Here is a 27,878-nt window from a genome sequence, read left to right as displayed (position 1 = left end):
GTACAATCTGATTTATGCCTTCCCCCCATGCCCGCTTCTGTCGCGGTTCCTGGGAAGAGTCAAGAGGGAGACAAAATCGGTCGTTTTGGTAGCCCCGGCTTGGCCCAGGTGACCGTGGTACGCAGAGATCATGAAGTTGGCAGTAGGCAGGCCATGGATCCTCCCTCTCCGGCCAGATCTGCTCTCACAGGGTCCAATTTACCATCCTGCTTTACGCAGTCTGAATTTGACGGTTTGGCTGCTGAGACCCACATTCTGAGAGACTGTGGCCTTTCGGGGCCAGTCCTTTCTACTCTGGTCAATGTCAGAAAGCCGGCCTCCAAGCTTATTTACTACAAAATCTGGAGGGCATATGTTTCCTGGTGTGAACTCAGGGAATGGCATCCTAGAAAGTATGTCATTAGCAGGATCTTGGCCTTTCTCCAGTCAGGCCTAGAAATGAATTTGGCCATAAGCACTATCAAGGTGCAGATTTCGGCCTTGTCAGTGTTTTTTCAGAAGCCACTTGCATTGCATTCCCTGGAGCGGGCTTTCATCCAGGGGGCCATGCGGATAAGACCGCCAGTCAAACCTCCGGTATGCCCATGGGATCTGAATTTGGTTCTCTCGGCTTTGCAGGGGCAACCATTTGAACCTTTGCATATGGCTTCATTAGTTCTCCTGACTAAAAATTTTTTTTCTTGGTAGCCATATCTACGGCTAGAAGAGTATCAGAGCTAGCAGCTCTTTTCAGCAAGGAGCTGGAATTATTCATAAGGACTGGGTGGTCATGCGTCCCAACAGGTCCTTTCTACCTAAGGTGGTTTTGGGATTCCATTTGAATCAAGATGTAATCCTACCATCCTTTTTTCCGGACCCACAGTCCGCAGAAGAAGAATCTTTGCACACTTTGGATGTGGTTAGAGCAATCAGTATATATCTTCAAGCAACTGCTCAGATAAGGAAAACTGATTGCTTATTTATTTTGCCGGAAGGCCCTAGGAAGGGCCAGGCGGCGTCAAAATCCACGCTCTCAAGGTGGATTAGACAGGTTATTTCTCAAGCCTATAGTGTTAAAGGGAAAATCCCTCCTTTTCAAGTGAAAGCGCACTCTACTAGGGCTGTAAGTGCTTCTTGGGCAGTGCATCACCAGGCCTCCCTGGCTCCGATCTGTAAGGCTGCAACTTGGTCATCAGTCCACACATTCACCAGATTTTATCAGGTGGATGTCAGAGGGCAAGAGGATATCGACTTTGGGCGCAGTGTACTGCAGGCTGCAGTTTAGGTCCTCCTGTCCCTGGCGGTCTATAATTATGATCTGTGTCTCCCTCCCCTCAATCTGAGCATTGCTTTGGGACATCCCACTATGTAATGAAGCTCCTGTGTCCCGTGATGTATGATCAAGAAAATGGGATTTTTATATACCGCTTACCTGTAAAATCCTTTTCTTGAGAGTACATCACGGGACACAGCACTCCCGCCCCTCTTGGGTTTTACGTGGTTTCTTATTGCTTTGCTACCAAACTGAGCTGTCTCCCATATGGGAGGGGTTATATAGGGGAGGAATTCTCCTTAATTGGGGTTAACCAGTGTCCAATCACCAGAGGTGCCTATATAACCCATTATGTAATGAGCTCCTGTGTCCCGTGATGTACTCTCAAGAAAAGGATTTTACAGGTAAGCTGTATATAAAAATCCCATTTTCCTTTTCAATCTCCAGAGTTGTAATTTTCTATAAAATGCAATATAGTTACCTGGTGGTGGTCCGTGTCTGAATGGACACACACAGCTGTAATTCAGCTCCAGCGCCCCATAGGAAGCTGCTGGCTATCGAGCACTCGATAGAAGAGGAGGATCTGGGCTGCCCTGTGCAAAACCACTACACAGAGGAGGCAAGTATGATATGTTTGTTGTTGTTTTTTTTAATCATTGTTTTTGTTCAATCACTTTAAAAGGGGAAACATTTTTCTTGCAGAGTAAAAAATACAGGAAAAACAGTGTGAAAGGGGCCTAAGATGCGAGTCAGATTTCAGGCATCCCCTGCAACAAAAATTTCATTTTTGGTGAGATACTCTCAATGGTAAATATCTTCTAAAGCACAGTCAGTTCCAGAAAAAAAAATATAGAACATGCTGCATTTTTCCTGCAACTGGACTGTACTGGAACACAGTAAAACGCAATAAAAATGCACTGGAATGCATCAAAAATGCACAAAAAACACACAGGACCCCAGCACAGGGAGGAAAAAAAGGAATACAAGGAGGAAAAAAAGCATCTGTAATGCATCACAAAAAGCACCGGAACACGACAAAAATGCATTAAAAAATGCACCTGGAATGGATCCGGAGTGCGTTTTTGTGGTGTGAACCAGCCCTGGAGGTCCAGCTTACAGTGCCAGAACTTCAGACCTTGCATTGTAAATGGCGGCTCCCCCATGCATGCTCAGCAGTGACGTCGGCCGGAGGCCATGAACCTGGAAGGGAAACTGGGGGAAGATGTCAGCAGTCTCAGCAGTGACATCATGGTGCTGGAGGGCTTCATTCTAAGGTAAGTATTTCATAATGTGCTAGTATGCGATGCATACTAGCATATTATGACATTGCCTTGCAGGGAATTATTTTTTCTTTAACCACTTGCTTACTGGGCACTTAAACCCACCTCAGTCCCAGACCAATTTTCAGCTTTCAGCGCTGATGCACTTTGAATGACAATTGCGCGGGCATACAACACTGTACCCAAATTAATTTTTTATAATTTTTTCCCCACAAATAGAGCTTTCTTTTGGTGGTATTTAGTTACAGCTCGGAGTTTTATTTTTTGCTAAACAAACAAAAAAAAAAAAATCATGTTTTAATAGTTTGTTATAAAATTTTGCAAACGGGTCATTTTTCTCCTTCATTGAAGTGCGCTGATTAGGCAGCACTGATAGGCTGCATTGGTGGGCACTGATGGGCTGCATTGGTGGGCACTGATAGGCTGCATTGGTGGGCACTGATAGGCTGCACTGGTGGGCACTGATAGGCATAGTTAAGGCGGCACTAATAGGCACAGATAATGCGGCACCGATGGGCACAGATAAGGCGGCACTGATGGGCAAAGATGGGCACAGATAAGATGGCACGGATGGGTGGCACGGATAAGTGGCATGGATGGGTGGCACGGGTGGGCACTGATAGGTACCACTGATAGATGGGACTGATGGGCACTGATAGGTGGCACTGATAGGTGGCTCTGATAGGTGGCACTTCTGGGCACTGATGGGCGGCACTGCTGGGCACTGATGGGTGGCACTGCTGGGCACTGATGGGCGGCACTGGGGTGCAGCACCTTTGAGGCAGATTGTGGGCACTGTGGGTGGCACTGCTGGGTGGCACTGTGGGCACTGCTGGGTGGCACTCTGGGCACTGCTGGTTGGCACTATGGGCACTGCTGGGTGGCACTGACGGGGGCACTTACTTTTAATTAGGATGGCACTGCAGGGGGCAGGTGGGCACTGGCAGGGGGCAGGTGGTCGCTTGCATTGCTGGCCGTGATCGGGACTGATGTCCCGATCACGGCCGCCGGTGATCGGCTTTTTTTTTTTCTCCTCGCGCTGACAGTGCGAGGAGGAATACTAGCCGATTACCGGCTCCGTTATATCACATGATCAGCTGTCATTGGCTGAAAGCTGATCACGTGATAAGGGGTCGGGATCGACCCCTTGCACGGATCGGTGATCAGGCGAGTCTCATGGACTCGCCGATCACAGAGCGCGCCGCGCGCGCCCCTCAGGGGGCGCGCAGGCCGCTCGTACACGGGACTACGTCTATTGACGTCGTCCCGGAAAAGGAGATCCGCGCTGTAGCCGTCATTTGGCTATAGCGCGGATCTCAAGTGGTTAATCACCTGAGGTTTAGTACCTCTTTAAAAGGTAAATCTTTAGCAAATTTGAAAAGAAAATTGTATAATGTATGGCCAGCTTAAGACCAGGAGCATGGGAGCCATCACAAAACTTCCTGTGTGCATAGTGTCCCCGCTGTATTAAAATCCCAGTCAGCATTGTCAGCCCTGTCTGCTGGATTATGGAACTCCACCTATTCCTACCCTTTCCTGTCCTTCTCCACATACATACATGTATTTATTTCCCAACAAAATAATGCTGCTGCCTTGACTCCCAATAGCTTGCCCACACACTGTTTGAAAGGAAAGGACTCTAGGGAGATGTAGTTCTGGAGGTATACTTACAGTGCCCTGAAAAAGTATTCATACCCCTTGAAATTTTCCACATTTTGTCATGTTACAACCAAAACCATGAATGTATTTTATTGGGATTGTATGTGATAGACCAACACAAAGTGGCACATAATTGTGAAGTGGAAGGAAAATGATAAATGGTTTTCAAATGTTTTTACAAATAAACATGTAAAAAGTGTGGCATGCATTTGTATTCAGCCTCCATTACTCTGATACATCTAAAATCTAGTGGAACCAATTGCCTCAGAAGTCACCTAATTAGTAAATAGAGTCCACCTGTATGAAATTGAATCTCAGTATAACTATAGCTGTTCGGTGAAGCCCTCAGAGGTTTGTTAGAGAAGCTTAGTGAACAAACAGCATTATGAAGGCCAAGGAACACAGCAGACAGGTCAGGGATAAAGTTATAGAGAAGTTAAGCAGGATTAGGTTATAAAAAAATATCCCAAGATTTGAACAGAGCTCTGTTCAATCCATCATCCGAAAATGGAAAGAGTATGGCACAAATGCAAACCTTCCAAGACATGGCCGTCCACCTAAACTGACAGGCCGGGAATGGAGACCATTAATCAGAGAAGAAGCCAAGAGGCCCATGGTAACTCTGGAGGAGCTGCAGAGATCCACAGCTCAGGTGGGAGAATCTGTCCACAGGACAACTATTAGTTGTGCCCTCCACAAATCTGACCTTTATGGAAGAGTGGCAAGAAGAAAGCCATAAGAACTCATGTTTGCAGTTTTAAATAAGCCATGTGGGGGACGCAGCAAACACGTGGAAGAAGGTGTTCTGGTCAGATGAGACCAAAATTAAACTTTTTGGCCTAAAAGCAAAACGTTATGTGTGGCGGAAAACTAACACTGCACATCACCCTGAACACACCATCCCCACCGTGAAACATGGTGGTGGCAGCATCATGTTGTGGGGATCCTTTTCTTCAGCAGGGACAAGGAAGAGTTGAAGGGAAGATGGATGGAGCCAAATACAGGACAATCATAGAAGGAAACCTGATTGAGTTTGTTAAAGACATGAGATTAGGGTGGTGGTTTCACCATCCAGCAGGACAAGGACCCTAAACATACAGCCAGAGCTACAATGGAATCGTTTAGATCAAAGCACATTCATGTGTTAGAATGGCCCAGTCAAAGTCCAGACCTAAATCCAATTGAGAATCTGTGGCAATACTTGAAAATTGCTGTTCACAGACGCTCTCTATCCAATCTGACAGAGATTGAGCAATTTTGCAAAGAAGAATGCAAAAAATGTCACTCTCTAGATGTGCAAAGCTGGTAGAGACATCCCCAAAAAGACTTGCAGCTGTAATTGCAGTGAAAGGGGGTTCTACAAAGTATTGACTCAGGGGGCCCAATACAATTGCACTCTACACTTTTCACATATTTATTAGTGAAAATGATTGAAAACCATTTATCATTCTCCTCCCACATCACAATTATGTGCCACTTTGTGTTGGGCTATCACATAAAATCTCAATAAAATACATTTATGTTTCTGGTCGCAACATGACAAAATGTGGAAAATTTAAAAGGGTATGAATACTTTTTCAAGGCACTGTACGTCTCTCACACCCCCCCCCCCCCCCCCCCCCGCCAGCAGCTGGACCTGGCAAGCATGGTGATGATGTCACAGGTAGTGTTAAAAGCTGTTTCTTGCTACAGGAACAAGGTAAAAAAAAAAAGAAATAATCTTGGAACATGCTCTAGAACCAGAGGTTTGGGGTACATTTTGAGGAACATCTGGATTTATATTTTAAGTGTTCATACACAGTAAGCTTCCCTAGCCAATTTTATAGCTGTGATATGCAGAAACGAAACAGAACAGAGCACACATTCAAAGAGGACCTGCCTTTTCTGTTGGAAGAAGAAACTCTTCACCAATAATCACAAAATTAAGTGCTGTGTAGTGACGATCGTCTTCTGCCACGAGACTAAAGGTGAACTGGTAGTCTAACAGCAACACGTCTGTGCAAAAGAAGAACATTTCATGAAAATAACAGGCCTCAATTTTACATATAGAAAACATACAAGTACTGTCCAGAGCACATCCAATTGTTATGGCTCGTACACACCAGCGGAAAAATCTTGGATCGTTTTTCCGACGGGAATTCCGCTCAAGCTTGGTTTGCATACACACGGTCACACAAAAGTTCTCGGAACTTTCGACCGCAAAGAACGCAGTGATGTACAACACTACGATGAGCTGAGAAAATGAAGTTCAATGCTTCCGAGCATGCATCAAATCAAACCAGTGCCATCCATACGCTGCACAAAGAGGACTGCTTTGCCATTTGTAATTTGTGGTTGGACTACAGCTTCCAGTTTTCCTTTTTGGCTTATTTCCTGGGAATGGGACAAGGCAACCCTGGGTGCAAGTCATATACATGCTAATTCAGCTTGACACACACATGAAGGTGGACTTGAAACATCCAGATAGCCATTGTTTGTTCCAATTAATGTCCCACATAGAAACAAAAACCCCCCTTGCCATAGAATCCGTCTAACTGATCTGGAAGTAATTTGCAGGACATCCTGTACTTGGTTGACATCTCGATAGTATTTGAAGTACTCTTCAGACATACTTATATTTTTCTAAATGGCAGGCATTTTGATCCTCGAACTTACACCTCACTAGATTGCTATATCATCAAGTTTGTTCACCCCTGATGAAGGTTCTGAATTATCAGCAACTGGAAACGCGTCGGGTGTGGGTGATATAGGACAAGCATTGTTTTAATCATATTTTGTTCTGTATATATCTTTGTTTATTTATTAATATACCAGGATGACATTGTTTAGCCCATTTGCACTTCCTGGTAATATTATGTACATTGTGTAATTTATGAATAAAAATTTTATATTATTGTGTCCATTTGTGTCCGGAGTTGATGGTCATTTAAAATCCGTCAAATTGTTTCCGAGCATGCGTAGGAAGTTCAATGCTTCCGAGCATGTGTCGAAATTGTTTTCGAGCATGCGTAGGAATTTTGCGCGTTAGAATTGCTATAGACGATCGGAACTTTTTCGAAAATGAGAGAACCTGCTCTCAATCTTTTGCTGGTGGGAATTCCGCCAGCAAAAGTCCGATGGAGCATACAAACGGTCGCATTTTCTGGCCAAAGGCTCTCATCTGTCTTTTGCTTTTGGAATTTCCAATCGTGTGTGGTCCAAGAATGGGCCAAAATCGCACCTGAGCAACGCATGCGACTAGTTTCTCCATATAGGAGGTGTCTTGAAGCTGTCATTACATTTCAGTTAGCATGCTCAATACTTTTTCCCTGTCATTCCATTTTATTACACATAACTCTAGTCTTCTGAACTAGCCGGATCAGAACACAGGAACAGGATCTCAAAGCAGGTTACAGGTAGCAGGGGTCACAGGAAGCTACAGATCAGACAGCACTGCCTCTGTTTACAAGCCCAATTTAAATAGGACATCTGGTGCCAAGACCCGTGCATACGCACCGGTTAGATGCACCGCAGTGGACCATGATGGTGTCTATAAATTCTAAGGAGAGAATTCCAATACCTCAAATATACCTAAATACCTAAAGAGCTGTATATTGGTGGAAATTTTCTAATACTTACAATAACACGTTCCTTTTACTGGGTTGCCTATGTATCGGTTTTCAACATCACACCTAGAATATGAGGAAACAAGAATGGCAGCTTTTTAATATTGAAAATATTGACTATAATACTAATACCGAAATGGTTACTAAACCCAGACATAAAAATGTAGTGTATTGTAATGTAGCAAATCATTGAATGTGATGGCTGCATTCGTTTGCCCTTTTTCAGGCTCTTATTTCTTTATTTTTCACCCAGTGATTGGCCAGTAACATACCTTCTGTCTTATGCCGTGTACACACAGTCGGAGAATCCGTTGGAATGTGTCCTATCGGACTGTGTCATCGCATAATCCGACTGTGTGTGGTATGCATCGGACTGATTCCGTCCGAATCTCTGTTGGAAATATTTCCCGACCAACTGGGCCGGTCGGACCTAATCCGATCATGTGTAGAGCATTTTGATTGGACCAAGTGCCACGCATGCTCACATTCAAATTCCGACACGGAAGTGCTCGTTCAGGTAAAACTACTGCTCGTAAGTGATATAGCACATTCGTCACGCTGCAATGTTAAAAATTCTTTCATCAAGCGCATTCTCTTGTTCTTTACAATGCTGCAAGAACAAACTTCTTTTGATGCTCATAGTCACACACACTTCTCCCGAACGGATTTCAATACTCTTTTTTAACCATTTCAGCAATAAAATTTTAGTTTGCGTCACATCTACACAATTTTAGATTTGGTTTTTTATTTTTTGGATGTTTTTGGGGGGGATTCCCTAAAAATTTCCTTTAAAGACACTGCTCATTTCTCCTTCTTTTTTTTTATTTTTTTGTGTGTAAACTTACAACAACATTATTGTATTTTTTATATTTTCTTTTTTAATCTACAGGAGGTTGTTTAGTGTTGGTACCCCTTGTTATTTAGTTCACTTTGTATTTTTGAAATGTACCTGCCTGCTCACAAATAAACTCTACTTTTGGAAGGAAAACACATTACACAAGTATTTCATCAAACAAAAATAAAATGTATTTTGTTCGCTAGAAACTAAAAATAGGAACGCAGCACTGGAGAAACTTCTTAACTTTGGTGCAGCCTTTGGCCCCCAGGGCAGACATGACTAAATTAGATATTAAAAAATTGGTGGCCTGAGGAGTAGATATCTCAGGGAGAGAAGTCTGATCCCGAAGTCCTAGAGAGCAGGAAATTCAGATGCCATTTCTGTCCCCAGAATGTGGATCTTCAAGAGGCTGCATCTTCTGGCACACCAGACTCAACCCAGGCCATCACTCTCTGGTCTTCCTTTGTGACTTCCCACCAGGCATCCTTCCAGGCTGTGGCTGGGCTCCTATAGTTGGGGCAGGAGGAAGAGGGCGTTGGTGGACCTCCTGGCTGCCACTTGCCACAGCCTCCCCCTGACTGAGGTCATCCCGTGTATGAAAAGGGGACATAGTTTTAGTGTTTTGATCATCAATCACACAATTTTTTGCTCCTGGCTTTTGCTAATTGAATGTTACCAAATAGAACAGACTATCATTCTGACACCAGCATTTTTCTTTCCCGTCCCAAACATTTTTGGTCACTAATGTCTCTTGAGAAACCACTTGGAGAAATCTCAACTTACTGATCAATAAGAACATCTAGTTAACATCATTAAATGTAACACAAGAAATATGTTCAACAATGCAATACCTGTCTCAAGCTGGGCCCCACCACATGGTGCTGCCTGAAAGGCCCAGGTTGGACATCAGAAGCCTCAGCTGGGGGTGAAGGATGCCTTGGAGGAAGCCTGGAGAGTGGTGGCCTGAGTGGTGGCCTGGGTACCCCTTGGTCTACCAGAAAATGCAGCCTTTCAAAGTGCACCATCCTGGGTTAATAAACAGCATCTGTATCTCCTGCTCTCCAAGGACTCCAGGTGCTTCTTTATCTCCCTGAAATATGTAAGCTTCATGGCCACAATTTTGCGATTCAGATAGGTCATGTCTGCCGTGGTGACCATGATCCGCACCAAAGAAAGAAGTTTCTCCAGTGCTGCGTTCCTCTTTGATCTGTCATTATAAAACTTGTTGTGGAACTGCCACAGGCAGGGCATCTCCATGTACAGTTCTATGAATAGCCCCATAAAGTTGGCATTGGTGAATGGATCCATATTGTCTGCAAGACACAACACAAGACAAACCCTCAAATACTAATAATGCAATTAAAATCCCTCCTAATCTTGTCCCAACATCGGCCTAGATAGAAGCAGTCTAGTCTAGTGAAGCACCAAGTTAAAAATGTTACCTTCGTTTCCACGTTCGTCGCGTCCGTGCCTCACACTCTCCTCCCAGATCGTACGGACGATACACATGTGTTGCGCTTTATATACAGTGTGCAATGCGTGAAACTTCGCCCACCCCTGACGTTCTTTCCTGACTATTCCCCACCCCTTCACTTCCCGCGCAGTGGGGAGAGCACATGGCGGAGAGAACGCAGGTGTGCACTAATAGTTCCACTAACAAGGAGGAGGGCGAGGAAAGCCCGGAGCCTGAAACGTCCCGATCCAGGAAGACAAGATTTAAGGCCTCAAATATGTCTTTTGGAGAGATGTTGGAGATGGTCGACATATTGAACAGGACCGACTAAGATGGGAAGTATGGACCTTACCCAAACCCAAATATCAGAAAGGCCAAGATCATGAATAAAGCTGTGAAGAGTCTTCTGAAGAATTTTGGGGTACGCCGATTCAAGGATCAATTGAGTAAACGCTGGTCAGACCTGAAACTGAGGGAGCACAAGCAGTACCTAAGGATCAAGCGTGTTCTTAAAAAAAGTAAGTAGTTGTCGTGTGTTCATATGATTATTCTTGCTTGCATACATGCTCCGTGTGCTTTGATTTCATGTTGTGCATTTTAAAATGGCCACTTTCAAGGTCATGGTTTCATTCGTTCGTATGAAACATCGTTCTGCAGGGAAGTATTCCAGCTTAACAAAGTGTCCCCAATAATGTTCTCACCTTGTAACTCGGCCCAAAAACACAATTGTACAACACTTCCAAGCAATGTTTCATATTCCTATTTCTGCCCTCTGTGTGCTAATTAATCTTTGTTTACATTCTCATAGGGGAGAGAAGACTCTGCAAGTATGAGGACACCAGGGACCATGAGGACACCAGGGACCACACCCCTCACAAAGAAGGGCAACTTCCAAAAGCAGAAACAGAGGAGCAGGAGCAGGAGCAGGAGGAGGAGGAGGAGAGATTGTGGAGGTTGGACAAATTGACACCACAACAGGTGAGTGTCGGAGAACACAGCTTCCGGTAAGCTCATCAGTGTATATCACCATATTTGGATTACATGGTGTGTTTGTTTGCTTTGTTTTCTAGGTGATGTGGAAGAAGATTACCGTTTTACCAGTGAAAGTGCCCATATCTTGATCGGGGAGATAATGGGGTGCAATCGGGATTTGGAAATTGTCCAACAAAACATCAATGATGTTAAAAATAAAATGAAGAACATCATTGATGTTTTGGGGAGAGTGTGAAAACTAAAAAACGAGTGTTTTATTTTTGCTTTTTAACATAAAAATGTTGTATTTTTCAAAATTAAAAATTTGGAAGATGCACAGAGTGTGTAAACATGCGCTATCTCCCATCATGGGGATCAATGTACGTGTTTTGTGTAAAGTGTCTGAGATGAAGGGGTTTCAGCCCCAAAGCATGTACATTGATCCCCCATGATGGCATATAGCACATGTTGACAACTGTGTGCATCTTCAAAATGTGTTTTTTTCAGGGGTCACACCCCATGTGATGAAGGCAATATCAGCCCAGTTTGTACATACTCATGTCTGATATTGTCTTCACTTTTCCAAGTTGAACTTTGTAAGTTCCTGTGTTCTGTATTTTACGGTTTGATACATGCCTGTTTACACAAAATAAACAAGTAAAAAAAATATGATTAAACTCTGTTTTGGATACACACAATTTCTTGGTTTGTTGTAAAAACCTTTAATAAACGCACATATGAATGTGCTTGTATTAAAAAGTTGAATTGTCAACAATGTGTGGCTTCCTTTTTCATTGGTCCTAAAATGTATTTGTAGTCAAATTTGAGTTTGTGCTGAGAAGGAGTGTGATTTACTAAAGGAAACTCCACTTTGCACTCCAAGTGCAGTTTCAGGTGTACTTTTGCAGTGCACTTGTAGTGCATAGTGGATGTGCCTTTAGTAAAAAAACACCCACAGTGAGGTGTAAATTTGGACAATCATGCCATTTTCCTGCCATGATGCTGAAAATGAGCATGATTTTGATCAGTAATGCACTACATACATTAGTTAACAAAAAGAAGGTGTGTGTGTAGCAGACCCACAACATAATAAGATTATCTGAAGAAGAGACTTTCCCCTCATCTCACTCTGAACTTGGGTTTGCACTGTTGGTGAAAAAGGCACAACTTTAATAAAACTGGCAAAGTGGGAGGCCACAGTCTGCCATTCCTGTGGCGTTGAAGGACACTGTGTAGTGACACAAGAACAAAAACTAGTAATTTGACAAATCAACATTGCATGCAGATTAGACACACACATCTTTTGTCAAAATTAGTATAACATTTTTTTAACTGAGTATTTAAAGCCTAAAGTATAAGGTCCCCTTATGAGAGTCATAACCTCCCCACCCCCCCCATCTGATGGGCCCTTGCTAAAAAATGAGGGGGGATGTTTAGGACAGGTAACCCTCTCCACTTGATTGAGAGCTGAATGCCTAAATAATGTGTGATACTTTGGGAAGCCCCTCCTTAGTTACACTATTGGCAGCCCACGGGACAGGTAAGAAGTGTCATAATAACAAAATGGAAGCACATTTTGACATTCTGCTATTACATAGCAAGAAAATGAATGTGTTAAAAAAATCAAAATGGCATTTGAAAGTATTGAGGCCCTTACACTACATGCTTTGGTGAATTTGTCCATAAATGTGATCATGAAAAAGGTATTTAGAGTGTGTATTGGGTTGAGTCAAGTCATTAGATAGAAGATTGCTATCAGCTGAGCTAGCAGTTGGGGAGAGGGGGTTACTAATGAGTTTGGCACAACTCCAAAAATCCAAAAAAGTTCACTTTGCATGAATTGAAGCACACACATTTGTAGAGATTTTAGGGGGTGTTTATGGGAAAGCAATACTATGGAGCTGCCAAAAGACATTGTTAAGTGACTAGACTATAGTTTTAGGGGCCAAGAAGAGCATGGTGGGGAAGTTAGTGAGGCAAATATGCATGAGGACAAAGGGGCAGAGCATATGAATTAGAGCATATTGCAATGATGGTAATTAGGGAAATTAGGAAAGAAATGCAAGATATTAGCAATCATGAAATACATAGAATGTGATGTTTAAGGATAAAATTTAGCATAATATAGTCCTTCTGCAGGAGCTGAATGATGGCAGAACAGGTCTCTGGAATAATGATCCCCAGAGCCTGGGGGGAGATGCCTGTAGAGAACTTGAGGTCCTGAAGGCTTCTCCCTGTCGCCAAGTAGCGCAATGTGGCGATGAGCCTCTGCTCCGGAGTGATGGCTTGCCACATGCAGGTATCCTGCCTGGTGATATAAGGGGTCAGCAAAGCCAGCAGACGGTGAACAACGGGGTCCGTCATCCTGAGAAAAATCAAGAAATGATCAGGATTAAAATTCTCGCGGATCTCACGGAGCAAATGCATGTGGGAGAACTGGTGACGCTGGCGCAACCAATTCTTGGTCCACAAACGCCTCCCCTCCCTGTTCATGGACCGGGCTTGTGTCAAAGTCAAAGTAAGAACCCCAACACGAAGCCCCTGCACAGCACAAACTGTACGATGAGTACGTAGACGAAACATGTTTGGAAAACGGTCGGCTGGTCAGAACGGACACCAGAAAGCACCGATAAACAGCAAGGCCTGAAAGGACGACCTGAATAGCAGAGGCAAGCAGACAATAAAAAATGCCTTTCAAAGCGTACTATACCAAGATATAGTCCACAATGAGAAGCAAATACTTAATGACTGCACGCACTGATTATCAGATACGCAAAGACAAGCACAAACTGAAGAGTGGTAGCGATCTGAATCACTAATCTGAAAAGCGCGAATCGTCTCTCACCAAACTTCTACTAAGACACGAGATCAGCAGAAGGAGCCCAAAGGGTGCCGGACGTGGTGCTGAACCTCCTTTTTCTAGTCCCGCCATACACGGCTTACGTCACCGCATTCTTGGCAACCGCTAAATCAGACAACTTGGCCCGACCGTGTGTATGCAACAGTTTCGGACACAATCCGACGGATTTGGTTGGCAAAATCTCTGACCGTGTGTACAGGGGCTTAGAGTGGTTACACTCATGGCGCGTACACACGAGCGGAATGTCCGACTGAAAAATGCAGATGGAAGATTTTCATAGAATATTCCGATCGTGTGTATGTCTCATCAGACTTTTTTTTACGAAAATTCTGGCAGACATTGAGTTGTGTATGTTATGTTTTAACCACTTCAGCCCCGGACCAATTGTCAGCCTAAGGCCCAGAGGTCTTTCGCACTGCACTGTTTTAACTGGTAATTGCGCGGTCATGCAATGTTGTACTCAAACAAAATTTGCGTCCTTTCCTTTCCTTCCCACAAATAGAGCTTTCTTTTAATTTTTCTTTTAATTTTTTTTTTTACAAAAAGTTGTCACTAAATTATATATTGCTCACACATGCCATGGTTATATGTGGAATTGCACCCCAAAATACATTTTGCTGCTTCTTCTGAGTACAGGGATACCACATGTGTGGGACTTTTTGGGAGCCTAGCTGCGTACGGGGCCCCGAAAACCAATCGCCACCTTCTGGATTTCTAAGGGCGCAAATTTTTGATTTCACTCCTCACTACCTATTACAGTTTCTAAGGCCATAAAATGCCAAAATAGCACAAAACCCCCCCAAATGACCCCATTTTGGAAAGTAGACACCCCAAGCTATTTCCTGAGAGCCATGTTGGCTGAACGAAAAAAAAGAGATTGATCGGTGGGTATGCCCACCATTAGAATACCTCCCTTCATCCACCCACTTCTAATGATGGACATACATGCACCATTTATATATGCCGAAGCATGGGGGCATCCTCCCACAAAAAAGTTATGCCACGTACACACGGTCAAACTTTTCCACGGGCAAGCCCCCCGTCGGAATTTCGACCGTATGTACGCAGCATTAGGAGCTAAATCGCTCCTCCGCCCCTGCTGCCCCCATGCTTCGGGCATATATGCTCTTTTTTTTTTAACTGTATTGGTGAAATCACCCCCTACAACGTTGGAGTCGCGGCTTTATGTATCGTGGGAGCAAACACTGTTGCTGTCAAGATAAATAAATCCACGCTGCAACTGAATGGCGTACCTGCTAAGCAAATTATGGTTAACGTTAAAACAAAGTAACATTACAGTATAACAGTAAAACCTTACCATACCATACCTGCAAAGCAAATGCCAAAAAAAAAACTGTAAAAAATAAAACATTTTTTAACACTACCTGTGCCTAAAATATATATATGCCGAAGCATGGGGGCATCCTCCTGCAAAAAAGTTATGCCGCGTACACACGGTCAAACTTTTCCACGGGCAAGCCCTCCGTCGGAATTTCGACCGTATGTACGCGGCATTAGGAGCAAAATCGCTCCTCCTCCCCTGCTGCCCCCATGCTTCGGGCATATATGCTCTTTTCTTTTTTTTTAACTGTGGTGGTGAAATCACCTCCTACAGCACTGGAGTCACGGCTTTATGTATCGTGGGAGCAAACGCTATTGCTGTCAAGATAAATAAATCCGCGCTGCAGCTGAATGGTGTACCTGAAAACAAAAAAAAATGGTTAACAATAAAACACAGTAAACTATAAAAAATTAGAGAGAAGAGAGAGAGAGAGAGAAAACAATAAAACGACAACTATTTTTGGTTTTTATATATATATATTTTTTTTTTACTTTTTTTTTTTTGTTTGCTTTTTACACTTTTTTTTTTGAACTGTAAACTGTAACAACTGTAACGGTTTGGGTCTCTCAAAATGCGATGGCATCTTGGGAGACCCTGTGTTAGTGTGCCTAGCCTGTGAAATGCTGTACCCTACGCTAATACTTCACTAGTGAATGTTAGCGTTCAAAACACTCACCAAGGCAAAGACCAGGATTGCCAGGACAGCATGGACAATAACAAAGGGTGTCACGCCCATATCCACGCTTGGTACAGACATGACATCTTCTTTGGGGGCTCGTTGGGTAGGGGTACTCGGGAGGGCATAAGCATAATGCCTCTCATGCAGCCGGCTTACTGCATTTGGTTGGGAATGGTGAGGTGCAGAACCGTCTGGATACAGAAGCTCTGTGACAACCTCTCTCTGGAAGAAAAGAAAGGTTAAAGTCCCGCCTGAAGCTTTGTATAGCACATAAGCATTCAGCAAAGCCAATTGAAATAAGTAAACAAACACTTTTTTGTACCAGCGTCTGGCCTTACGGGCAACTAGATACGGCGCCAACAACTGGTCATTGAGGTCCACCCCTCCCATATTTTTGTTAAATTCGTGGACACAGAGGGGTTTCTCCACAATACCAGTCGCCGTATGAATTTGAGGTAAAAATATAAAAAAAATATAAAAAACAAAAAATAGAGAAAAAAAACGCACATCTGTGAATGTGCACAGAGTAAACATTTTGAAATACAATGTATGGCTTCTTCTTTCAATGCTCTATACCAGTTTTGTAAGTAATTTTGTGTTTACAGTGACAATGGGGCTCATTTACTAAAGGAAAATCCACTTGGCACTACAAGTGCACTAGGAGAACCTAGGAGACAGCCAAAAAGAAAAGCAAGCAATAAAGAAAATTCTAGATTTTATATTCTTTTTTTTATTTTTTATTACTAAACATTTTAGACATTGTCTGGCATTGCAATGGCCCCCCTCACCCATAAAATAATGTACAAATTTCTCCTGAACTTCACAGGCACTTTGGGGTGCTAAGCCAGTACGGCCAATATCCAGGCTCTTCAGGGAATTGTCTGTAATAAGTCTGGCCTCATGCCCAACTTAGGCTAGATAATTCTGTGAATTGTTTCTTAAATAATTGTGCAGTATGCAGCAGCATAGGATGATATGGTTGATTTTGTAGTCCGCCATATGGATTGCTGTCAGAAACAGGCAGAACCGGCTGGCCATTATCCCGAAGGTAGTCTCAACGACTCTTCTGGCTCTGGCCAGACGGTAGTTAAAAACCCTCCTCTCCGGGATGAGGGTCCTTTGGTGGAATAGCCTCATCAGGTGCTCACCCAGACCGAAGGCTTCATCTGCAATAAAGACGAAGGGGAGTCCTTCCACGTTATCCGCATCCGGTGACAATGCCAGGCCACCAGGCTGGAGACGCTGGTAAAACTCCGTCTGGGCAAAGACTCCTCCATCCGACCATTCTTCCCCATGTCCACATAGAGGAACTCATAGTGTGCCGACACCACCGCCATTAACACTACACTATTAAACCCCTTATAATTATAATAATAAGACCCCTGAATGGGGTGGTGGCACAATGTGGACATACTTCCCATCTATAGCCCCTCCACAGTTGGGAAAGTCCCAACGGTCAGCAAAATGGGAGGCCATAGTCTCCCATTATATATACTTTTGCACATAACATTGCAAGCAGATTACACAAAAACATTCTTGCACAACACCAGTATAACATTTATTTGAAGGAGTATTTAAAAAGACAAAAATATAAGTCCCACTTATGAGATTCCTCACCCCCAATGATGACCCATTGATAAAATTGTATGGGGGGGGGGGGGGGTTTGAGGTGACTTTGGGGGCCAAAAAAAAAAGCCACCAGCACTCTGCCTGAATTTAAGGACACACATTACATTTGGACACATTTTAGGGGGTGTTTCGGGGAAAGCAGTACAATGGAGCTGACAATATACATTGTTAAAAGGGACTAGGCTATAGGTGTACATGGGCCCAGGATAGCATGCTGGGGAGGTTAGTGAAGGCAAATATGCATGTAGGCCAAAAAAGGAGCATTAAAAGCTTGCAGCATGCATGAGGATAAAAGAGGACACTCAAAGCATATTCCAATAATAGTAATTAGGGAATGATGAAATAAATACAATACATTATCAAACGTTAAATACATATAATGTGACTTTAAAGGAGAAAACTTACCTTAATATAGTCCTTCTGCAGGACCTGAATGATGGCAGAACAGGTCTCTGGAATAATGATCCCCAGAGCTTGGGAGAAGATGCCTGTTGAGAACTTGAGGTCCTGCAGACTTCTCCCAGTCGCCAAATACTGCAAGGTGGCGACTAGCCTCTGCTCCAGAGTGATGGCTTGCCACATGCAGGTATGCTGCCTGCTGATATAAGGGGTGAGCAAAGCCAACAGATGGTGAAAAACGGGGTCCATCATCCTGAGATAATTCCTGAAATCATCAGGATTATTCTCCTGGATCTCATGAAGCAAAGACATGTGCGAGAATTGGTCACGCTGGAACAACAAATTCTTGGTCCATGAACTCTTCCACACCCTGTTCATGGACTGGGCTCGGGTCAAAGTATGAGGACGTACCCGCACCATGGTTTCAAAACGGTTGGCTGGTCAGAACGAACTTAACAGAATGCACTGAAGAACAGCAAGGCCTGTGAAGAGCAAGCTGAAAATCAGTAACGAGTGGACCAGAAAGCACTGAAAAACAGATACGAAATTACTACATGCACTGAAAACCAGATACAAACCCACAAGCACAAACTGAACAGCAGTAAAACGATCGGAATAAGCACAAGTCTGAAAAAGCACAAATTGTCTCTAACCAAACTTCTACTAACACGAGATCAGCAGAAGGAACCCAAAGGGAGGCGCACTGGGTCTTGAACTTCCTTTTTCCCGTCGTTCATGCTGTACGTCACCGCATTCTTAACAATCGGACTTGGACTGCTGTGATCGTGTGTACGCATGACAGTTTCAGCGGAACTCCATTAGAAAAACCTTCAGAGTTTATTCCAATGGGAAAACCGGTCGTGTATTACTCCTGCACTGTGCATTGTAGCCACCATTGGACAACAGCGTTGTTAATTAGTGGAAAGTGTTAGGAATTTCCCTTGTGATCAGTAAAAAAAACTCCAGGTGTTCTTGAGAAGCAGGAAAATGTATTTCTGATGTGGCCCACAACAGAGAGACATGCTTACAGCACGAAAGCTGAAGAAAAATGTCTGCCAAAAGACCGTGTTACGCCCTCACATACCCCATAAGAATAACATCTCTGTGCTTCTATTGGCTGAGGGAACATAAATAACGTTGTCATGGCACAGGCTGGCACTTTACTAGCTATACATGTTCCGTACATTCTTAGGCTATCATATTTAGTTAAATCTAATGATTCTACAACTTACTATGGAGTTAATTAAGACAAAACAATACAATGAGTTAATACAATAATGTGCTCAGAAGTAAGTTTTTTAACAAATCAGTCTCAGGACTATTGTTTTTCTAATAGTCACACAATAAACATTTTAAAACTTTTCTAACATTCCCTCCTCTTTGCGTGACTATTTTATCTCAACACATTTCGATGAAAGTCCCTGTGTTATACACTTTCGGACTGTATGTCATTAAGTTGAGGTTCAATGTCCACATAGGTCTCCTCAGAGGTAGAGAGGGTTTGATACATTGTTCTTGAGACTGCAGTTTCAATGAGTTTTTGTGAAAGTCCTCGAATACAGGGAATGCAGCAGCATCCGCAAGTGACCAAAACGGCCAAAGCCACAGCGATTGAGATCAAACATGATGTGATAAATCCAGTCCATTTACCGAACCATCCTTCAAGCCAAGTTGTGAATGGATCATTAATACCTGAGTTTTCCGCCAATTCATTCGATAGCGCAGTCAGTCCTTCCAAGGCTCTGGTCACGTGCCCTCCAGGAGCTGTATTGTTGGGGATAAATGTATAACACATGCTACCAAACATTTTGCATACCCCTCCTCTTTCAGCTAAGACCATATCTAAAGCCATTCGTTTCTGCCAGGCCATTAGAGATGTGGGGGCCAACTGTTCTGCTAGGCCCTTCACAGCATCCCTAGTATAGTTTACAAATCGTTGTTGGTTATAATATATATATAATTAATCCAGTCAACATTTTTATTTATAGTCACCCACCAGAGAAGAGACTCAAACCCAGCTGTCACCTGATTCCTGGCTTTAAACTCGTCCGGCACCCCACGAGGAACCCCAATCTCATCTATGTAGATCTGAGAGTCAAATGACCCCAAGGGAGAGGTGTCCCTATGATACTGTCGGTGACTTAGTCCACGGGTTTTCTGACAGGATTCTCAGGGGCATAGCCAGCTGGACCATAGCGCAATCCCCTTGGGCATTGGCCGGTAGTCTAGCTCGCAGTTTCTTATCCCCACACATCCACCAGACATCAGCTCTCTGAATGTCATGTTCAACCCAGTCACCATTGTCCGTGTTAATCCTCTCCACACAGTAGTCATCGGGTAGTGACCCAAGATCCACCGCGCTACGGTTCCCTGGGAGTGCAAAACAAGTAAAGTTGCCCGGATAAGCGGTAACCGCTGGAGGTATCTGAGGTCTCTGTACTGGGGGAAACAACAAACTCAATGTGTGACGAGTAGAATTTGTTTCAGGTTTATAGCTCTTATTATACAATTGCAACATACATTTTAAACCTTCTGGATCTGTATTGTGATCTAGAGGAAAAGGAACTGTTGCTAAATTTGGTCTGGCTCCGGCACAAACTAAACAGTTTTCCTTTTTCAGAGTTCTAACCGTGTACCTCAACCATTCTAACCACTCATTTTTTTCTTGGTAGCCCGTCTCAAAAGCTATGGCATCTTCTATTGTTAGGTTAGTGAATCTTATAGTTATACTCAGAACTTCTATTTTAGTATGGCCTTCTTCTTTCCCTTCTGAGTCTACTTTTTCCTGTTGTTTAATTTTATTAGGTGGTAATACCTCAAGGAAAAATGTTCCTGAGGGATCAGTTCCTGACACCCATGCTCCCATGGAATACAACCGCTGATCTTCCTTCCTCGGCTCCGTTAATGTTATTAATAGTTGGTTACAGTTCTTACTATTTGTGCAGGGGGAGTTGGCTGCTTTTGTGATTACGAGTCTCTCCTTTATACCACTCTTTTTAGCCCCTGGTTGATTATACCCCCAATCTTGATGCGCTGTAGTCCACAGGGCCTGATCCCATGCTTGACATCCTGTCTTATTCCAGAGCCAGCAGATATATTTATCTGCCCATAGAAGTCCTCTAGCCCCAGTTGTATCCCCACAATCTGCAATCTGACAGAAGTCTACCAGTATAGTGCTAGTTATTCCCTCTATAAAGTTTTAGATTTAATGCTTTTCCTGTTCTTTCCCAATCCAAAGGTTCCTCTACTCTTCCATAGCGCCTACCCCCTCTTATGGATGCCTCTCCTAGTCACCAGTAACCCAAGGATAATTACTGTCCCTTTCATCCTAACCAGCTACAGAGTTCCAGCGGATAGGATAGGGGAGTTGGAAGGGGAGGGAGACTTCACCGGTTTGAGACAAGTCCCACCTTGTGTGAGACCTCCCTTTGTAGCCGGACTTTCTGGACCTCTTGTAGCCAACTGGCCCTACTCTGCCTGTGAAACGTTTTTACAATGGGACTGGTGAATCCAGGTAGACCTCTCTGCAATCCTTATTACAGTAAGGGTAGTTAAAAGGACTTTGAAGGGACCATCCCACCTTGGGGAGTACCACTGTTTTTTTCTTATTACTTTTTATTGAGACCCAATCTCCCACATGCACCTTTTTCATCTTCTTTTGGGGGTGTGATATACATACTGGTCACAGCTACTAGTAGGCAATACATCCAATTATTTTTACCTATTTCTTCCATAACTTTTCTCAGTTTGCTTTTTAGAATGCCATTATGTCTTTCTACCAATCCAGCTGATTGGGAATGATAGGCACAATGGTATTTCCCTTTAATTCTCATCACTTCTATCAAATGTTGTATATTTGTTAATTACAAAATGGGGTCCATTATCACTGTAAATCCTTTCAGGGATTCCAAATCTAGGAATAATATCTCTTAGTAATGCTTTGGCTACAGTCTGTGCATCTGCACTTCCTGTCGGGAATATCTCCACCCATTTGGTCAGGGTGCCTGGGTACCAAACAATATTTCTTCCTTTCACATTTGTCTAATTCAATAAAATCCATGCAAATGTGTTGGAATGGATATTGTGGTGTAGGGAACTTCCCTTTCTGTTATCTTATACCTCCCTGAGCATTGTGTCTTGCACATATAAGACATTGAGAGCAAAAAGTTTTTTGAGTAGTTTGTAAATCCATAGGCTGTACATACTTTATTTAACATCTCAGTCATCCCCCTGTTTGACACATGCGTTACTCCATGTGTCAATACTGCTGCATACCTAAATAAAGATTTTGGTAATACCGGTTTCCCTTCAGGTGATGTGTAAATGTCATCAATTATTGTGCAACCCTTTGTTTTCCAATATTGTTTTTCCCCAGGGGGGCATTTTGCTGCATATCAGTAAGCACTGTATGATCTATCACTATGATTTCTCGTCATTATTTTATGTGCAGCTTTATCTGCCCTTTTATTCCCCTTTGAGATGGGGTCCGTATATTTTGTATGTGCTTGACATTTACAGATTGCAAGTTTTTTTGGTTCTGAAATGAAGTCCGTATGTGAAATTGGTTTACCACTGGAGGTGACCATCCCCCTGTTTTTCCATTGTTGTGCGAAAACATGCACTGTTGAAAAGGCATATTGACTGTCAGTGTATATGGTTACAGATTTTCCTTCTGACAGTATACATGCTCTTGTCAATGCTACAAGTTCTGCAACTTGTGCTGAATAATGTTTTGGTAGTGGCCCCGCTTCCAAAATCTCATCCTGTGTCACTACTGCATATCCTGTTGCATTTGTGCCATCTGGATTTTTCTTACTAGAACCATCAACAAAAAGTATCATGTCAGGGTTAGATAATGGTACATCTTTCAGATCACTTCGTGGCAGTACCTTTTCAGTGATGGCAGCAGTGCAGTCATGTTTATACCCGTCAGTAGGAAGTGGTAGTGTGGATGGTTTTAATGTAGTACACCTCTGTATTGTTAAGTGAGGTTGTGTCAAGAGTATTGTCATACAGGAAAGGTGTCGTGCTGGGCTCAAATGTGATATCTTTTGCTGTAACAGGATAACAAACACTGCATGTGGTACCTTTTCAGTTAGTAAAGTTGAATAAAGACACCAGTCCATCCGGTTCAGCCTGAGTGAGTGTCTAGCCTCTACCCCTGTACACCCACATCGTTCTCCACCCCCAAGGATCCAACGTCCCCATTCATATACCAGGGCCAAACCGGGACAGAAGCCAATCAACCCACCTGCATGTCTCCGGAGTGCGGGAGGAAACCAGAGCACCCGGAGGAAATCCACGCAGGCACAGGGAGTACATGCAAACTCCAGGCAGGCAGCGTCATGATTGGGATTCGAACCAGTGACCCCCTTCACTGCTAGGCGAGAGTGCTAACCACTACACCGCTGATGCTACCAGTGCTTGTACACAGGGTGGAAGTACTCTCGTTGCACTGTCTATTTCTGTAGAGTAATCCTTCCTCTATGAGACCCCTCTGGTTCTGCCTCAGCAGTGTACTCTTCTGCATCCTCCTCTGCTTCATCACCTTGCATAAGAACCTTTACTTTCACATTCTTTTTTGCTTTTGCTTTCAAATACTTCTCAGAATGCTTAGCATATTGTAAAACATCTAAAACTGATGCAGTTCGGTAAGTAACCATGTTTTAAACAATGTAATCCTTATGATCCTGTTTCAATCCATTTAAAAAAGCAATCTTTAGCTGTTGCTGATATGCACTATACACATCCTCAGCTTCGGGGAGCCCGGAGAACACTCTAAAAATCTCTCGTAATTTATTTAGGTAGTCACTGACACTTTCTTTGTCTTCATGTACTGTCATATTTATTTTTTTGCCAATCAGTCCGTTGTACCCATCTAAGCTGGCATCTGTTCAGTAGGGCAGTCAACCTGTTTCCTAAGTCTGGGCTTTCTGGAGGCAATGGATCCCCCCGTCCATGTGCATTTGCTGGGGCGCAGGGGTCCCAATCCCCCTTTACCGAAGCCCAATCTGACTCTAATACTCTCCTCAGGGCTCTCTCTACTTCCACCCCATTCAATTTATAACTGTTCCGTAATCCCTCTATGTTTTCATTTCAGCTGGACCTAATTTTGGATGTTTTATGTGTTCTGTAGCCTTTTGTATATCACTGTCAGTCCATGGTCGAAAAACAGTCATAGTCAAGGGATATGGCTGGCCCAGTGCATCATTCTGTCCTCCCCTTGGGTTTGGGACCTCTATCAAGAGGTATTCCTCACCGTCCTCCACACCATACCTAATAGGAGGTTTACTTAGTCTCTTGGCTCCTGCTGGGGCACCTAGTACATGAGTTATGGCATCAGTTAATGTTTCAAGGATCGATCTGTTCATCTCCAGGACTGAACTACTGTCTGGAGAGATTGAGGAAGTGGAGTTGGGGTTTTGTTCAGAGGCGGTTTCTTTGACAGGGGTGGATGTCACAGGGAAGGTGTTACTCTGGGCAGTTACTTGCACCTGAGGGGGAGGACCATTATAGGGAGGTGGTCTCTGGGTGTAGCAGATGAGATCATCCTCTTTGTCCACTAGGGACAATTGGGCTTGGTATTTTTCCTTTGTTCTTTTTCGTTCTACCCTAATTTTAGCATGCTGAAGCCAATACTCCGCCATTTCCAACCCATACCTTTTTTGAACTTTGGGTCCTGACATTTTAAGCTTATCCACAGGGCCCCAAAATAGAACTTTCTTTCTTTTTAATTTTTTTAGTATTCTGATTCAGAATTTAGCCTTTTGACTTATAAATGTACCCAAATATAAACAGCATTGCATCATTAACACTTCACAGTTGAAAGTCTATGAATTCTAAAAATAACTCCAATCCAATATAAATATTTACTTTAAGACTATTTTTCAGACTCTTTTTCCCACCAAAAGTCCTAATATTTTCACAGACGCACAAATTAACCTCTGTCAGGCAATCTGCATTTTCTTGTTTCTGAGAAACAGCTTCTTAACCTTCATAGCAATGAAAACATCCTCAGCCTTTTTTTTTCTTTTCTTTTCACATTCATCAAGCCACCTGATAATTCTACAACATTCTATTTACTCCAAAATGCCATCTACCTTCTTTTTCTTTTATGCTAAGTTTCAATATATACAATATAACCCTTCTGTATTGTCATAGCTAATCAAGGGTTAACTTTACAACTTCTCGCAGAAACAATCCTTCCATGAGGGGAGGGGGAGGGTGAGTGCAGTGCTTATGTGAAGAATGACTTCTTATCTCCTTTTAGAAACGAACAAAGCAGCAATACAAGAGAAAAAAAAACATCAGCACTCCCCACACTATCGAGAGAATCAAAAAGGGTTAAACATGAACAAAGATAAGTAAACACACAGAAAAAAGATAGCCTTGCGATCTTTGTAGATCACTTAACTAAACAGCGCTGAAATAGTCAGGCAATCAACCTCTGACATTCGGTATACCTCAAATCTTTTTGTTATCTGTCCGGACAGCGGGCGACGTAATTTTTTACCTTAGACAACGTCCCCAAGTGTCTCTGTCTACGAGCACTGGATCATCTAGATATTATACGATCAATACCAATGTCGGCAATTACAACACATTAAACCAGAAGCAAAGAGAAAGAAGAAAAGACTCAGAAAGAATTAAGAATAATTTAAATTATCTTACCTCTCAAACACCTGGACTGGATCACACAAGGTTCGGAAACAGACAGTGGAATCCAGATCTTTTTTGCCCCCGCCCCTTTTTCACCAATAACTTTGATTGGGGGGACTTTTAATCGATCGGTGAGCTTTAAAGTCCAATACTCACCGAAGTGTTGTCGGGGCAGTCTGATCTGAAAACCAGCGTGTTGCTCCCGGCTCGAAAGACCAAAAATGTTAGGAATTTCCCTTGTGATCAGTAAAAAAAACTCCAGGTGTTCTTGAGAAGCAGGAAAATTTATTTCTGATGTGGCCCACAACAGAGAGACATGCTTACAGCACGAAAGCTGAAGAAAAATGTCTGCCAAAAGACCGTGTTACGCCCTCACATACCCCATAAGAATAACATCTCTGTGCTTCTATTGGCTGAGGGAACATAAATAACGTTGTCATGACACAGGCTGGCACTTTATTAGCTATACATGTTCCGTACATTCTTAGGCTATCATATTTAGTTAAATCTAATGATTCTACAACTTACTATGGAGTTAATTAAGACAAAACAATACAATGAGTTAATACAATAATGTGCTCAGAAGTAAGTTTTTTAACAAATCAGTCTCAGGACTATTGTTTTTCTAATAGTCACACAATAAACATTTTAAAACTTTTCTAACAGAAAGGGTCGCGGTAGATGGACTATTAGATTTATGCCGCATACACACGTAGCCGACTATCCGACGGACTTAGTCTGGCGGACTTCCCGCCAGACTGTCCGTCGGACTTTCTGAATGGGCTACTTGCCCACACACGGCACTTCTTCAGCGGACTAATACAGCGTACTAAGTCCGCCGTACTATCCGCCCTACTTTTGAAATGAGACTCGCCCACACACGCGGAGGAAAGTCCGCTCATTTCGAGCGCGTCTCCAGGTAGGCGGGGCTGGCCCCGCCACCTGGTATGGACTTAAAGGGGAACCCCAACGCTGAAAAAAATCGTCGTGGGCCCCCCCCCAGGTCCACATCAGACCCTTGTCCGAGCACGCTACCCGGCCGGCCAGGAAAGGGGGGATGAGCGAGCGCTCCCCCTCCGAACCGTACCAGGCTGCGTGCCCTCAACATGGGGGTGTCTTGGGGAAGGGGGGGCCGCGCGGCCCCCCCACCCCAAAGCACCTTGTCCCCATGTTGATGAGGAAAAGGGCCTCTTCCCGACAACCCTGACCGTTGGTTGTCGGGGTCTGCGGGCGGGGGGTTTATCGGAATCCGGGAGCCCCCTTTAATAAGGGGCCCCTGGATACCGGCCCCCCACCCTATGTGAATGAGTATGGGGTACAATGTACCCCTACCCATTCACCTGAAAAATAAAGTACAAAAAAAACACACAAGATAAAATAGTTTATTGCACAGCTCCGGGGGTCTTCCGTCTTCGGGGGTCTTCTCGCTGGACTCCTCCGCTATTTTCTTCTAGCTCTTTTGCTAGCGGAGGAGCCTGGCTTTCTTCCTCGCCGCCCCCTACTTCCGACTTCGGGGGTCTAGTCCCCCTCTTCAGTTCTTCTACTGGACCACCGCGCCTTCTTATAGCTCTTTTACAGGCGGTGGCCCGGTCTTCTGTGGTCGCCGCCACCTTCTGTTCTTCTTCTTCTTCTCCTTCTCCTGGAGATGTTGACTCAACGCTCTCTCTACGGCCGCAATGCCAGGGACGCGCTGCGCGGCGACTTATATAGGGACAAGGGGCGGGGTCATCGGTTGATTTCGCATGGTGACCCCGTCCCCTTACGATGTCACAGTCCCCGGGGGATGCTGGGACTGTCGCCATGTGACATCAACCCATGTGACATCAATCGATGACCCCGCCCCTTGTCCCTATATATTTCGCCAGCGTGTCCCTGGCATTGCGGCCAGAGAGAGCGTTGAGTCAACATCTCCAGGAGAACAAGGAGAAGAAGAAGAAGAATGGAGGGCGGCGGCGGCGACGACGACGACAGAAGACCGGGCCACCACCTGTAAAAGAGCTATAAGAAGGCGCGGTGGCCCGGCAGAAGAACCGAAGAGGGGGACAAGACCCCCGAAGTCGGAAGAAGAGGGCGGCGGTGAGGAAGAAAGCCGGGCTCCTCCTCTAGCAAAAGAGCTAGAAGAAGATAGCGGAGGAGTCCGGCGAGAAGACCCCCAAAGATGGAAGACCCCCGGAGCTGTGCAATAAACTATTTTATCTTGTGTGTTGTGTTTTTTTTGTACTTTATTTTACAGGTGAATGGGTAGGGGTAC

General features: G+C 43.8%; 1 protein-coding gene across 1 annotated transcript in view; it reads right to left on the bottom strand.

Moving 5' to 3' along the window:
* LOC143975571 (attractin-like) overlaps positions 1-27,878 on the bottom strand; it is a gene marked incomplete in the record, with an annotated part of 173,878 nt that overhangs the window by 27,835 nt on the left and 118,165 nt on the right. Inside the window, 2 exon segments of the mRNA XM_077478034.1 lie at positions 6,071-6,186; positions 7,810-7,862. Of these exon segments, the coding sequence (XP_077334160.1) occupies positions 6,071-6,186; positions 7,810-7,862 (169 nt within the window).

This window comes from Lithobates pipiens, unplaced genomic scaffold (assembly GCF_037356315.1).
Source record: "Lithobates pipiens isolate NorthernLeopardFrog02 unplaced genomic scaffold, aLitPip1_a1.2 Scaffold_13, whole genome shotgun sequence".
Lineage (NCBI taxonomy): Eukaryota > Metazoa > Chordata > Amphibia > Anura > Ranidae > Lithobates > Lithobates pipiens.
This window is presented reverse-complemented; position numbering and strand designations above follow the sequence as displayed.